Source organism: Aptenodytes forsteri, unplaced genomic scaffold (genome assembly GCF_000699145.1).
Source record: "Aptenodytes forsteri isolate BGI_AS27 unplaced genomic scaffold, ASM69914v1 Scaffold49, whole genome shotgun sequence".
Lineage (NCBI taxonomy): Eukaryota > Metazoa > Chordata > Aves > Sphenisciformes > Spheniscidae > Aptenodytes > Aptenodytes forsteri.
In genome coordinates, this window is record NW_008795125.1 from 3511316 (window position 1) to 3526645 (window position 15330).

Below are 15330 nucleotides of genomic sequence, written 5' to 3' on the forward strand. Positions count from 1 at the left end.
AGGGGAAAAAAAAAAAAAAATTAAAAAAAAAAAAAAAAATCACACTCACACCGTATCTATCGGCTTTCATTGTGGTGACCTGATGTGGACATTAGTAATCTGTCAACTACTTCTCCACAAAAATCAACTAAGAAAAGCAAAACTTTCTGTCAGTAAAGTAACATTTTGCCATCCAGGGTCTGTACCTCCACTGGGATACAAGTAGAAGTCTGCAATTCAAACACCCTCCCACCCTACCACACAACGGAAACGTTTGTCAACTTCAGCCAGTCCAGTCTGGGCTCTTGTTCACATATCCTGTGGCCACCAGAAGTTTCACAAGAGGGGGACAGTTGGAAGACAAAGCAAAATGGTAAAACCTCATTGCCCCAGTTCAGTGGCCACTGGTGTTTCTCAACCAATTGCAAAATAAAAAAAAAAAAGGGGGGGGGGAGATAAAATGGTCTTAGCATACCAAGCAGCTATGCTGATGAACACGTATGCTGCATCATACTCAACGCCAGGACCACTGCTTGGCGCATACTGTCTTTCTCATCCAACTGATTTTGTAAGCTTGACCAAAAAGGATGAACACTGTGAAGCAGAAGCCACCAATTAAAAATGTTGAAGAATTCTTCTAGAAATTACTTTTCCTAGTGTCTCATTAGAGAACAGTACCAGGGCTTTTTTTTTTTTTTAAATAAAGGATAAAATTATTCTTAGAAATATAAAAGTGTTTTGTAACAACCTTATTACTCAGAAGCCTCACTCTTTTGTGCTTGGACATTTCATCACACACTTGACACACACACACCAAATACTTCCTGAGCAGAGCAGAACTCCCCAGGAAGCCAGAGGAGCTCTTTCTGCTCTAATCAGTCCTGAACTGGGCCCAGTAAGCAGAGATAAATTCTCATCCTCTTGTTACCGAGTTCAGTCAGCCCCATCAGTGTTGTTCGATGTCATTTTGAAAAAAAGGGGTTTTTTAAGAAAGCAAAAGCAACCAAAAGAATTAATGAGCTACACTGCCACAAAAAATATAGTCTACTGCTGTCTATATAGCAGTTATCAACAGAAGGCAAGATAAGAAAAAGCTTCTCACTTTTTACCAGTTTCTTTTCATAGTTTTCATGTACATTTTAAAGGACTGTTAATTTGCCTCCGAGTTAGATAAAAAAACAGCCATTGCTAACACAAGATAAAAAGTCTAACTGTAGCGGTTGCCATTAAAAAGCCTTTATTATTTGCTACTGCTGCTACCACATAATGAGACAAAGAGTGTCACCAGATACGCACACCTTACTTAGGAATCAAAACTCCCTGAATAAATAATCTTCTTCTAATAAGTGACAGACCAGATTTGTTAGGAAAGTCACCTTCTGTTAAAGTGTATACTCAGAGAAGTACAGGACTTCAAAAGTATAGTAAAACTGTTAATTTTTTTTTTTTTTTTAACAGAACTGTACTCTGTAACTCTAAATGTCTTGGCTCATTGCCTTTATCTAGAGATAATTATGATATTAAAACCAAACAGACCAGACATAAGAGCCAGAAGTAGCATTTTAATGAAAAAAAGATAAGAATTCCAGAAAACACATACAACAGAGGTTAGATGTAGAAGGTGTTAAAAAAATAATATATATAAAAAATGTATATTAAAAACATTCCTTGCTTTCTCCAATGAAGTCTTCTGCTCTGTAAAAGTGTCCACTCAACTGTCTGAATTTTTTTATCTTCCATGAATACTGAAAAATCAATTACTGACCAAGAAAGTGCATATATTTCTATATGTAAATACACACTTTAAAATAAAGATATAAAACAAAAAAACTAAGTATTTTTACACTTCATATAATTTCCTTAATTTGTATTATATCCTGTACATTATCAGAGTCTCACTGGATTACACATATCCATTTAGCTATGAATAATCTTGGCCTTTTCTGGCCTTGCTCACATTTGTAACAAGGTCGTTCCTTAGGGAACCAGCTGAGGGAGACTAAGATCGTTGTTCCATTTTCCGTTAAAATCCTACCTCAGTCAGCCTATAAAAATTAGAAGTTCCTGATGAGTATGGAATACTAAATGAGTGATCCTTCACTCATGCTACACTTTCTGCTGTCTGCATTCCAAATACAGAAACAAATACTTGTACTCCCCTATTTCCATTACAGTAGCTGCATAAAAAGGAACTTTAAATCTATCTGTACCCCATGACTTACTACTGTTCTGCAAGTCCATAGCTGAGGACAGAAAAAGAAGGACACACTTCATTAGAAAAGAGATTTTGTTTGTTTCTTTGGACAGCAAAACCTTAAAGCAGCCAGGGGTTTAAAGTGCTGGAATTGGTCCCAATGAAGACAAATTAGAAAGCTGAAAGCAGAGAAGATGGTCTATAGGGTACCTTAAATTGCATTCAATACATTGCATTGCTTTGTACAATATAAGTCTCACTACTGTGGATATGAAGTATGTGCTAATATTATTTGAATACATTGGATTGCAAAGAAACCTTTTTAAAAACAACTGAGCAATGAGGAAATAAAAAACAAATGGATCTGCCCACAATGTTTTATTTACAATACTTTCCTCTATTCCTGCTCATCTTTCAATCTACAGATATGATTGCATGGATGAAGTTTCATAATGACAGCTTAATTCAACTCCTAAAGCCACACAAGTTACAAACCCAACTCTATATTCACATTTTAGAGGATAAAGCAACATGATTTTTAAATTTAAGGCAGAGCAAGCCAGAAAAGACAGGCCACCTCAGGCTATAATATATGAATTCAGATGAAAAACATCACTAAGTTAATACCACACATAAAAAACAAAGTTACTAACAAGGCAGCAATACATTCAGAAAAACATTAGCTTGATACTATTATGCCAGCTTATTCCATCAAGCAAAGTGTTTAGTATTGTTTGCTGGTTTGTTTGTTTTTAAAATCTGAAGCATGCCCAACTTCCTAAATAAAGCTACTGCAATCAGATGTAGGAAACCAGTAGTTGATTTCACTACTTTGAGAGCACTATGCTTCTTCCCCTTTTCCCCGGCTATCTCCAGCAGGGACAACCTTGGAAATGGTTTTCTATTGATCAATCCAACAAGTACGGCTCAGACAGTGCAAACAGGCTCCATTACATTAAATCACCAATATATTTCATCCTGATTTTCTACTAGGATGAGTCTTTTGCAAGCAAAGACAAGCTTGATCTGCCTGTGTTCCATGTCAACTACATGACAGCCCATTCCCAATTGGAAGCCCCATTGCGTCCTTTTAGCTTCTTCACATCCAAGCTTGTAAGATCTCCTCTGAGCTTAACATACCCCCTTAGCTTTCAATACAGGGCAGATTTTCATCTGGTGATGTTGAAACACAGGCAGGGTTAGCTTGCCTTTGTCTGGGTAAATGCATTATTAGCTGAGCTTTGTCTCAAAACCCATCCAAAATTCGGTGGTCTTGTTACCAAATGAATGATTCAAAGCATTAAGCACCTGTTCTCCAAGGGTTCAAGAGAAATCAGCAACGTGCTCGATAATTGGCCACAAAACAGACTGCAAGTAGAGTGATTTTGATCAATGCCAACCTGTACTGGATTTATTTCAATGACTCAAGATAGAATGAAATGAGTTTAAATTGTACTCATTTAAAACTAGATATTTTAGATAAAAATCAGAATGGAAAATTCATACCAAGACTTTATCGTCAAGGCTACTGCTCAAAATGTTTAATGCTATTTTATTCTAAAAGTGAAATACATCACAACTGTATGCGTATTATTTGTTAGATTTATTGTACTGATGACAGTAGGAAACACTCTTATTCAGTCATTGAATTAACTGTTTTTGCCTTTTTTGGACCTTTAAAAAAAAAAAAAAAGACACTCATTTTATTTGCTCTATTAACTCCCAAAGTGTCAGATGATTCAGTAAAAACTCCATTTTCCACGCTGCAGAAATCATTCCCAGAACCATCATTTTAGGCCTTTAAAGATCAAAAAGACTAATAAGGCTTTTAAATAATCTCTCTCAATTTTTTTTTTTAAACATTCTCTTATTTTTCATTGTAGTTAAAATCTAATCTAATATGACAAATTCTTATTCAGTCATTGAATTAACTGTTTTTGCCTTTTTTGGACCTTTAAAAAAAAAAAAAAAGACACTCATTTTATTTGCTCTATTAACTCCCAAAGTGTCAGATGATTCAGTAAAAACTCCATTTTCCACGCTGCAGAAATCATTCCCAGAACCATCATTTTAGGCCTTTAAAGATCAAAAAGACTAATAAGGCTTTTAAATAATCTCTCTCAATTTTTTTTTTTAAACATTCTCTTATTTTTCATTGTAGTTAAAAACTTATCTAATATGACAAATTATTGTCCTTTACCCAAAGTGTCTGGAGCACACACATTCACCTGCACTTGGTAGTCATGTCTGCTACACACAAACAAGAAACAGCAGCTTATGAATGAGAACAGACACTTCATTTGTCTTTAGGAATTCGCCTCTGAAGTATGTTTATTCACTGACATACCAGACATGGAAGAATTTACCTGGTATTTTACCTAAAATTAGTTAACAGTTTATTAAACCCAGTCACCCATATAAAAATCCATATATTCATATATCCATAGAACCTCTCTCTTCCTTTACCTGCCCCAGGAAAAAAAATAAACAAGCAAACAAAAAAACACTCAAGAAAAACATATCTATTCCCATTCTGGCTGCTACCCAAGTCATTTGGAAAAAAAGTCTCCACAGTGCCTGAAAAAGAGAGATTCCATTATTTTAATTATCTCCATCTAGAGAAAAATAGTGCAACGCCCAAGATGTGTGTGGGCTAAAACTCCACGGCAATACCTCGCTTCTGGAACACCCACTTCCTCAGACTGTTACTTTTGCACCTTTATATGTCTTTAACAGGATGATAAATGCTTTTTAAGCAGTAGCCAGGACTTCAACAAGCCTGGATTCTTTGAGACTCATCAAAATAAATAAGAACCCAGTCCTACCTACCTTAGATATTTCTGGCTCCGCTTGTTGTCTCTTGGGTGTCTCTTTTGACTCAGGCCCTTTTGGAGTACTAGTGTTCTTAACAGAGGGCGATTCAACTCCTTCACCTTCAAGTTGCAGATTAATACCTTCTGCGGGGACAGGGTGATCAATACCATTTGGATTCAGATTGCAATGGATAGCTGGGAAAAAAAATATGAGAAAGAGAAAACACTGCTTAGGAAAGAACCACCTAATGTTAAAAACATTTATCACAAAGCACTAAGAAGTGCCATGTGGTAACCAGAGCTATGTCAGATCATGGCAAAAGAACTGTCTGTACCTTGACATGGATTCAGGGTGAGATATTTGAGAAAGAAAGAGAGAGGCAATTCAGCACTGTATAAGGCTATTTAGTGCAGGCTACTGTGTTGAACCGTGCTCTACTGGATTCACTACAGCATTCAAGACCCTCAACTCATAGCTTTTACTAGGGTAGGACAATATATCCCATGTATTCATCATTCAGCCATACCTTTTTTCCTTTTCTAGGCAAGCAAGTTAAAGTTTTTCTATTTCATTTTCAATAACTACAACACTCTAGGTCCTAAACGATGTGGGATAAGTAACCTGCGCACAGCAAGTCAGTCTCTGCACAGAGTAATGACTTACCCAGCTGATTATCTCTCCTTCAGCACTTTGTACCACTGCAAATTACCACCTACACCATCCTAACAAGCAAGAGGGATGTACTCTTAGGAGCATATAATGAGGTGTGGACTAATGACAGCAGAATAAGGAAAGCAGCCGGTGGAAAAAATAAAACAAATGCAAACCATACCACAGAAATGCACATTTAGACCTATGGCAGTAGTTTAATCGTTTTCTGTCCAAAATTTCACAGTTCCAGCACTCACATAGAGAGCAGCCTTAACAACCTTCTTGGCAAGTATAGTGATTTTAAAATGTGTGGTCCCTGAGGCAAGTTCCCCTTGACGCGATTATCCGATTTTTGCATTCACGTTCCTGGGTAACTGCACTACTTTTAGCACTGCTCTTAATGGTCCCAACTTCCCCTGTATGCAAAAGAACTTTTCTCAGATACTGTGCTGCAACGTTTGACAGACCTGAATAGAAACCCAAAACACAATGTAAAGCCAAAATAAAAGCTGCCCTTTTACTCTTGCTTGGCTTAGAAGCAAAGGGTGGGGAGCAGGAGAAGGAATGAAAACTGCCAGTTTCTACCAGCTACGGCTCAGCCCTTGAAAGTCTCTCACGGGAAACAGGCTCAAGCAGCTGGAGAAGGCAAAGGGTCCTTCAACTACAGCACCTTTTGAAAATCCATTCACCTGAAATCCCAGAGTCTTAACTGAAAACTTTGAGCCTAAATTACATTAGTTCCTTGGTGCAGAATTAAAGCAAAGGCCAAAAAGTTGGCCTTTTCTCTTTGGGATTTTTAAAAACATCCAAGTATTTGTAAAAGGTAAGTGATCTGTACAAGTACTACAATACCTACATCTGCAAGCTAGGGATGGAAACATCTATCTTCAAGTCAAAGAAACATTATGAAGGGTAATTCATTAACAATACTGAGTGATGGAAAGCAGTAAAGAATGTTTTATTACAAATTGCAGCCATTTTATATAGAAGAATAGAAAAATATGCCACTGGCCCACAGAAAACTAGTACATGAATCTAAAAAACAGGAAAGGAACTAAATTTCAGTCTTACTGTGAGTAGCTGTAGGGGATCAGCCCTGGACTACTTTTACAAGTACATAAAAAAGAGAGAGATCCCTCTCCAAATAGTCAATTCTTTAGCAGACAGCACAAGAGGAAGAGGAGGAGGAATCACTAGACTACATCGTGTCCAGGGCTGAGCCCTGCAGAGACCTCCTTCTGGGGAGGGAAGCAGAAGAGGTGTGAACGATGCAGAACTTCTGGAGGTGAGGCAGGGTTTCTACTGGCTACCCCAAGGTTGACCACAGGAGAAGGATTTCAGCTAAAAACCCCTTCTTTCTCAAAAGGGATCCTCCATCTGCTTAGGCCTTGCACAGAGAGTTGTAGTTTTGCTTTAAAAGCACTGAAAACCCTCTGACAAGTTTTTTGGGAACTCCTGGGTTTCCCCTTCAGGCACCAATTTCTCAAAAACAAGAGCTTTTTTAAATTTTAATAGGGAAAAAAGCACATAAGGAAAAGGGATCTGCAGCAGTCTGTGTGGCTATTGTTCTTATCTGTCATCTTTCTGTCTTGTTTTAGTAGGACAGGCATCTGCAATTTCTTCCTGATACCTAGAGAGCTGCTACAGAGACTCGTTTCTCAAACCAACTCTAAGGAGCTCTTCCCTAAGTCTAGCTGCAGCTCTTCTACTTGCAAGTCTCTTTCTTCCCTGGTTCAGACCAATTCTGTAGGTTGGCTGAAGGCAATGCAAAACCAAATCCCATCATTCTGGCATTGCCTCTCACTGGTGAGGAGGGAAAAATAGATGACTGTCTCCAAGTCACTCCTTTCCTCCTACTGGTTTTCCCAGCCACGCCACTGAGTCAATCCAAAACATAAATACTTAAACCTTAATAATGTTAGTAATATTACCTACCCCTTCCTGGATTTTGCTTTTGTCATGGCTACAAGACTACGATGGAACTGAACTTGAACACAGCTGCTGCTTGATTTTTCCCTTGCAGGACCTCTTTCTGTGTCAGAGAAAATGCAAAATCCTTTTTACTTCTGCAGTGAAGCTAACAAGCTTCACCTGCTCTGGCTGTACGGCCATTATGGGGAGGTATCCAGAACCAGCCAAGCTGTTATGATGAAGGGAGTCTTTGGGGCTTTTAAGCTCCCATGGGAGGTTTCAAAGAGAGATTATTTTGTGGTTTATATTTACATCAGTGTGTCTTAAGACACCAAAAAAATTCTCTCTCTCCTAGATCATATCCACCTATCATTATCTATCTCCTCTAGATCGTATTTACCTACCTGAAAAAAACTAAGTAATTACTAATGACTACTTTGCTTATCTTCCAGACCACAGAAAAGATGGGTGTGATCCACCAAGACAGACTTTTTTGCAGCCCAGTGAGGATGGAAACTGTCCTGTTAGTAGCCAAACTAATTCCCTCCTTCACAAAAAATGGGAGATATCCTAACCAACCTGTAAAAGTACTCCCAGCACACCCTGCTCCAGCAAGGGCTGGAAATCAGCAGTGAAAGACACTTGGTATAGAATGCGGTCCATAAAAATCCCTCCAACTGTCTTCTGCAAGGATCTTATCTAGGTGAATGGGAAGACTCCTGCATACACCTTTGAAACGCTAACACACCTCAGCAGCATCCAGAAACAGGCAGTTTTTGGCTGTCAGCCCCCTTCCAGTGCTCACTAGAGAGAAATCACAAAGCACAGTGGGACTTAACACTGCCTGGAAGAACACTGCTAGCAGCAACCTTCCTGTGGATTGCAACTTCCTCCCTTCCCAGTGCCCCCAAACAATACAGATTAGGGAGGAGGGTGGTAGGGGATGGACAAGGAAAGCCTTCTGGGTTACAGCATTGATTTACCATGCATTACAGGGAGCAAATGATCCAGATTTCTGATAACATGGTAGCATAAGCATCACCTGGATGACTTAAAGAAATAAATCACATGGCAAGATGCTGCTTGACTCTTAGCCCATCATTCTTTCAAGAGTAATGAATGTTAGTGATGTTTCAGCAATGCTTTATACTGGGCTTCTTCAGGATACAAAAGAGAAAAATTTGAGAGGCTGTTAGCAATTACATACATGCCCATTACCTTTTTATTGAAAAGAGATGACTGGTTAAAAGAAACACAGGCTGCCTCAGGAAAGACTTTTCCAGAGTTGCTCATATTGGAAGGGGTGGGGGGGAAGACACCTTTTTTTATTTCCGAAGGGTAGAGGGAGAAGGAAAGGGTTCATCTCTCTCCTTCACCCCCAGCAGTCTTGGCTTACCATATACCTGGACTGAATCTATTCCTTAAGGAAGACACACCTAGAACAAGAGCCTCAGCATGGGGAGAAGGCAGACCAAAGGGCAGGAGGAAAAAAAAAAAAGCGGAAGTGAGAATAAGTATCCCAGTCACTTGGCAAAGCTAATCTCTCTTTGTCATGAGCCATCTTCAGGTAGCTAGCTCTATTGTTTCCCTCTAGTGCTGCCTCCAACTCTCAGCTACACAGAGGGTAAGAAGGAAAGAATATTTGCTTGCATGGGCCTGTTATTTCCTGTTACCATGCAGAAATACATATTTCCATCTCTGTGGCAGACAGAGGTGGAGCTCTTGCCTCCTTTTAAATGTCAATATAAACCATAATTGCTCCCTTTCAAGATTTGTTAAAAGCAGGGAAAGAGGTCAAGGTTTGGTCAATAATAACATATTCTCTTCTTAAATCAGCACCTTATATAATTTTAGCTAGATAAGACCAGCTCTAAACTCAGGATCGACTATGCAAAACTAAAGGGGCTGGGGGGCTGACAGCACTCAGGGTTAACATCCTGTAGAACTGAGTCTAAGCAGCTCTTACAAAAGAATCAGGAATCACCAACTTTATCACAACTCAACTGCTCTGACCCTCTTAGCTGACTCTTCTTAAATCTCTTTCAGGACTTAATGGCATTTGTCTGGAAAAGATTCTACCTACAAAGTAGTTTCTTGCTAAAATACTTGTCCAGGCTCTTACTTCTCATTAACCTGGTATTAGCTAACGCTAGCTCACCCCACCCTCTGCATTCAGACCATTTTCCCACACCACTGTTTCGACAATATCCCTACTGTCTCAGCACCTCTTCACTCTACCAAATTAAATCCACTTCATCATTCCCAGACTTTAAAAGTCCATCAAGACACCAAATCCTACCTCCAAATCAGCTGATAGCGTCAGCCTAATACCACTAGGTATCAGCAGTATCATTAGATTTTGAAACAGAACCTCTCCCAATATTCTTCCACACAATTTCAATATTCATATATCATCCATAAGTCTCAGTAATACAACTCTTCATCCAGTTTCAGAGCACTTACATTCACCCTTTCCTGCTGAAAACCCCACCTAACAGTTGATTAATGCCATGTCTGTCTTCACGCTCCCCAACAATTGTCACTTAACTTGGATTGAAAGCTTTCTGTGGTGGGAACTTGTTTTCTTTTGGGGAGGGAGGGTGGATGTTCTGTACAGCGCTGCACAGCAACAAGCACATGACGAATGATGCTGGCAGACACAGTAACACAGATCCACAGATTACATTTACAAAACAAATGATTATTTAAAACAAAGCTACTTAAGTGCTGTTGTAGTCCTAGCTCAATGGTAGAGCTGAATCTACAGGAAAATATCCACTTTTCCAGAACTTTAAAGAAAAGACTGCTGAGATCTGCCAAGTTATGAGAGTCAAAACCTCTGTGAGAAAATAGTAAGTGGAGCACCCAAAATGGAAAAATGACCACGTCTGTCCTAAAAAACTAGGGAAGGAACAAAATTAATGCAATACACAGTGTATTTTTTCCACATGCTAGAACAGAAACCCAAGTCCTTTCCATGTACACAGAGCAAGAGAATTTGTTGCCCTGCAGAAGCTGACACATGTGAGCCGAGCTCTGTGCCCACACAGATCCCTGACGGCATGTGTATGCAGTTCAAAAGGAGAGCTTGCAGGGCAACGTGAATGCTCCACTCCCCTCACTACTTCCCTCCCATACACGCCTGCCTCCTGGATGGCAAGCAGCCAAGAGACAGCTTGTCTGAGCACGCTTGACGGTATACAAAAGTCACCAAGAGCCATAGGAAGTTACTGGCATCTGGGGGCAAGCCTCGCCTTTTACTAGAGGGTACTCTGTCAATCCTGTCTTGAGAAAAGCCTGAAGGCACTCTTCAAAACACAGCCTTGATATATCCAAAGTTTTGCATGGGCAGATGGAAAGTCTTTGTCTCTCCATCTGTAGGCTCAAGGCTTAGCAGATCAAATCTATGATCAATCACTACCTCTGTGCACTCTACTGCCTACCGTGTCAAACATTTCATAACTACTTGTTTCAGTGGGAATACTGCTGGCTGCTTAAAATTTTAAGCAGATCAATTAAGGCTACATTAAAGCATATTTGGCAAGTACTTGAGTTACACACAGTAACAATTGCTCTATTCTAAAAAGCGATCGAGTAAAAATAGCATGTTCTTACTCACGTGCCCTGTTCTGTGTGCATCACAGTCATGTGCTAGCTTTTGCTATTCAGAGACAAAAAGCAGGCATGGGAGATACCCATCCAACCCCTAACAATCCTTAGAAGACTTCCATGTGTCAAATACTGGCAAACATGCAAGCTCCATTTTATGTATTCATGCCACAGACTTAGCTGCACAATGATAAGAGATGAGTCCATACAATCCAGCTGCTGCTCCCACCATAAAATGCCACATTGTTGAAAAAGACAGACAGAAGTTAGTCCATACAGCTGGAACATTAACAAACTCAGGTTGGACATAGCACAGACCTTATAAAAAGGATCCAAATATCTTTTCAGTCATCTCAAGTCTTCATGAAGGTCATGAAGATTTAACAGGTATTTCCAGGAAAGGAGATCCTACAAGACCTTTGGACAGCAGCTCTTACTGGACCTGTTCCTTCCATCTCTGCCCAGTTCTTAGTCAAAAGCAAATCAAATCTCCAACCACATCAAATTTTGCAGTCAGCGCTTTCAGTCAGGCTTCTGTACACTTCCAGATGCTGCACTTCAGTACCAAGTAGTCAAATAACATCCCTGGGGCTTTTTGCTTGCCACCATTCACAACCCGCTTTAACTGGGTTGATCAGAGAGGAGACATTCACATTGAGAGCATTGAGATCTCGTTCTAGATTGAGATGGCTGCTCATACTGACCAACCGAGCAAGAAGGATCCGCACTACAAAGCCCTTCCCGTATTTCCAGAAGCTTGTACTCCATTAGTAACTCTGAATATCCCTGGAAAACATGGGATTATTTCAAAGATTATTTCTGACCTGAGCAGTTAGTACCATTTCTACAATACTAAAAAACAAGATTAAAAACAGCTAATAAAGATGACCTTAATTTGTACCATAAAATTTAGGATTATTTTGACTACTTTATCTGGCAGAAAGTTTTTCCACAGTAACGAGTTTCTGTAACTCCTATGGATGGTTCATCTGCCTCACCAACCAGTTTCTAGTTTTGACAAACTATCTGGCTTTTGCCTATAGGAATTACTTCTCCATACAGTCCTGTCTCCAGCTAATGTAAATCGGCACAGTTCCCCCAACCCATCACTTTGGGCCACCTGAAACTGAAGTCAAAGTTCATACAATACAACCTGCTGCTTATGTTGCCACCTAGTAAATACTGCTGGCAACCTGCTGAGGAAATAGCTTCAAGATTTTGCCCACTGTTTCTCGAATCTGCCTATCTAATGGCCACCAAATCAGCAGCATTCACACAGAGCAAAGAAGCCCACCAAATCAGTCAGGACCTCTTCTACTTCAGTACAGATAACATGAATTCATCAGAAACCTCCTCTAAGGCTGAAGTCCCAAACTACTTAGCTGAAGTAATATTGGTGTCTAGCTATCTGCTTCTGTTGGTAGGATCAAAAATCAGCATTAAGTGATTCCAAATAGGCTGTGCCTATTTCTTGATAAAAAGCAGTAACAATGACTGGACAACCAAATTATTTCTGAAGCATTTTCTCGTTCCATTTTAATAAACGTACAGTTGGTACAAGCAGCTCTTGAATTCACACTAGCAACAGAGAGGCTCACTGAAAAATGGACAAATTCAGTGAATAAGTAAGGCAGGTCTTCCGCAAATCCTGTACAGGTATAGAGGAAGAGGAGAATACCGGCAAAGAAGGGGACTAGTGAGCTATGCAATTAGCTCAGAGCAAAATGGATCTTACTGAACAAAGTAATAAAGGTCAGTAACATGCATCACACATATACAGGAACATAATTTGAGCAATGGATTACAGTACAAAATAGTTGGTAATTTGTTTTACAAACTAATTTCATCCTCTGTTAATAAGAAGGCTTGTGCGAGCATCTACAAAGCTTCTCCTGAAAAGTGAAGCCACTCCTCTGGATTTCAAGTTTGTGAGATGCACAAACTTGCAATCAAAGAAGGTGCTACAGGAGATAAGTAGTATGAAAAACAAAAAAAATCAACGGGTAGATAGAGAGGAAGAGACCTAAAATAATGTTCTCTGTGAAGGAAAAGTATCCACCATAAATTGCAATTGTCAGTCATCAACTGACTTAGGCAAACTGCAGACTAGGTACCACTGTTGCCCTCTGAGAATTTCACAGTGAATATGGAGAGGAAGAAAAGATAAAGAACACACCTGGGTAAGAAACAAGTCTTCATTAGTTCCACTATTCCTGGAAGAAACTTGTCCTGCAATCGCTGCTTAGGAGATGAGCTAGTCACGCTCCACCACAAAGTGTATTTCTAAGAACGCCTCATCTCAAGTCCTAATAGCACTACTATTCAATTCTATAATCAGCCAGCATTACATCAGAAACCTTTTCTAAACACTAGTGAGCCTATCCAGCATACAGGGAAAGTCTTTATTACAGCATCAGAGGTGCACTGTCCCAGACATGCATCACAGAACTCTGCCCCTGCCCTGCTCATGAAAGCTGGTGTCTGCTGAATATGTGGCACAGAAATGGCTGCAATTCAGCTGTGGATCCAGGCTTTATTTCTTGTTGCATGAATGATGCACAAAGTCATCAAAATGCAAAGGAAAATATATTTATTCATTCTCACTAGCATAACTAGTTTGCAATCTGGCAGCTGACTTCCGTTTTCAGTCCTGGCTTTCTCTCAGCTGACTAAAAGTTACCTCCTTTATCATTGTTTGAGGCTACCCCTTCCCTTGCACATTTAACTGAAGAGCCTGGAAACGCCGCCTTTCCTTCCCCGAGTAAAATTCTTCACCTCCTACTGCTTACTCATACCACTGTATCCTACTCACTCTAGTACCCCAGCTGATTTGTGTAGCGACAAACCGTTAGCTGAGAGCATGCAATTATTTTGCTAGAGGAATATCCAGGAGAAAGCTTCTATTTACACACATTACAATTCTTCTTTCTTTATGTTTCTGAAACAGCATTATTAAAAGTCTCTTTCTTGCTTTTACTAGGTTATTTGCAGAGAAGCAAATTAACTCAAGTAAAATCCCGGGGGGGGGGGAGGGGGGAGGGAGAGAAAAAGCCACAAAAACAGGGCAGAGGAGAGCAAATGAGTGGGGGAATGGAGAGAAGTAATGATCTGAATGTTCAGCTGAAGAGCATGAGCTAGCAAGGTTCCACGTTATATAGAGACGGATAGGACTGCACTAAAGACAGGCTACAATCCACCCCAAGTCTCTTCCTCACGCCCTTTCCCTGTTCAGTCACATACTCCCTGCAAGCATATTAGATCCTGTAATTGAATGCAGAGTTCATTTCAGCCCAAGTTCAGTCCCCCTGCCCACCTGCTTGCTTCATCCACCAGCAGCACATACTAGGGTGAATTCTTGCTGTTCCGAGTAATGAACCTGCTCTTTAATGCCAAGTTTAGCTCATGCTGCATGGAGAACATGCAGCTACTGACAGCAACTCCCTCATCATTCTCTTTGTAGTCCTTCTGCCACAGGACGCTTCTGGAGAGAGAAAAAGGACCCTATGCAAAGGTGAGGGAACATACAACCTACACAAGGCAGAAGTCACTAAGGGTGAGATCTGTAGATCTAATCTGCTTCAGGCTCTCCTGAAGGTGTGTCTCAGACCGTATTTCACCTCATTTATCAGGTCAGTACAGCAGTTTCCAACCCTACCTGCTGTGGGGAACTGGTATTTTCTAGGATGGCATTTCTAAAGCTGCAGCCTAATGTGGGGCCCCTCCTTCCACCCCAATCCCATTGACCTGACATAGCAGACAGTTCCTCTTACAGAACGGTATCAGTTCTTACATACTGTGAAAAAGAGAGCTACATATCTTATACATCATGACCCTGGCTGTTAATGTTTTTATAGCTCAGTGCCCAGTTCCCCATCTATCTGTGTTTCTGGGTTGTCCTGGCCAAGTTCTACTCTCAGTTACTTGATGCAAATCAAGCTCTTGTGGTGAGTGGAATTGTTCTGGATGCACACAAGATCATACAATCATAGAATAGTCTGGGTTGGAAGGGACCTCTAAAGGTCATCTAGTCCAACCCCCCTGCCGTGGGCAGGGACATCTTCAACTAGATCAGGTTGCTCAGAGCCCTCTCCAACCTGACCTTGAAGGTTCCCAGGGATGGGGCATCCACCACCTCTCTGGGCAACCTGTTCCAGTGTTTCACCACCCTCAGC

General features: G+C 40.3%; 1 protein-coding gene across 1 annotated transcript in view; it reads right to left on the bottom strand.

The window, feature by feature from the left end:
- Positions 1-15330, bottom strand: part of SAMD12 (sterile alpha motif domain containing 12) — a 190359-nt gene that overhangs the window by 166479 nt on the left and 8550 nt on the right. The window contains exon 4 of the mRNA XM_009277250.1: positions 5003-5181. Coding sequence (XP_009275525.1) covers positions 5003-5181 — 179 coding nt within the window. The remainder of the gene's footprint in view (positions 1-5002; positions 5182-15330) is intronic.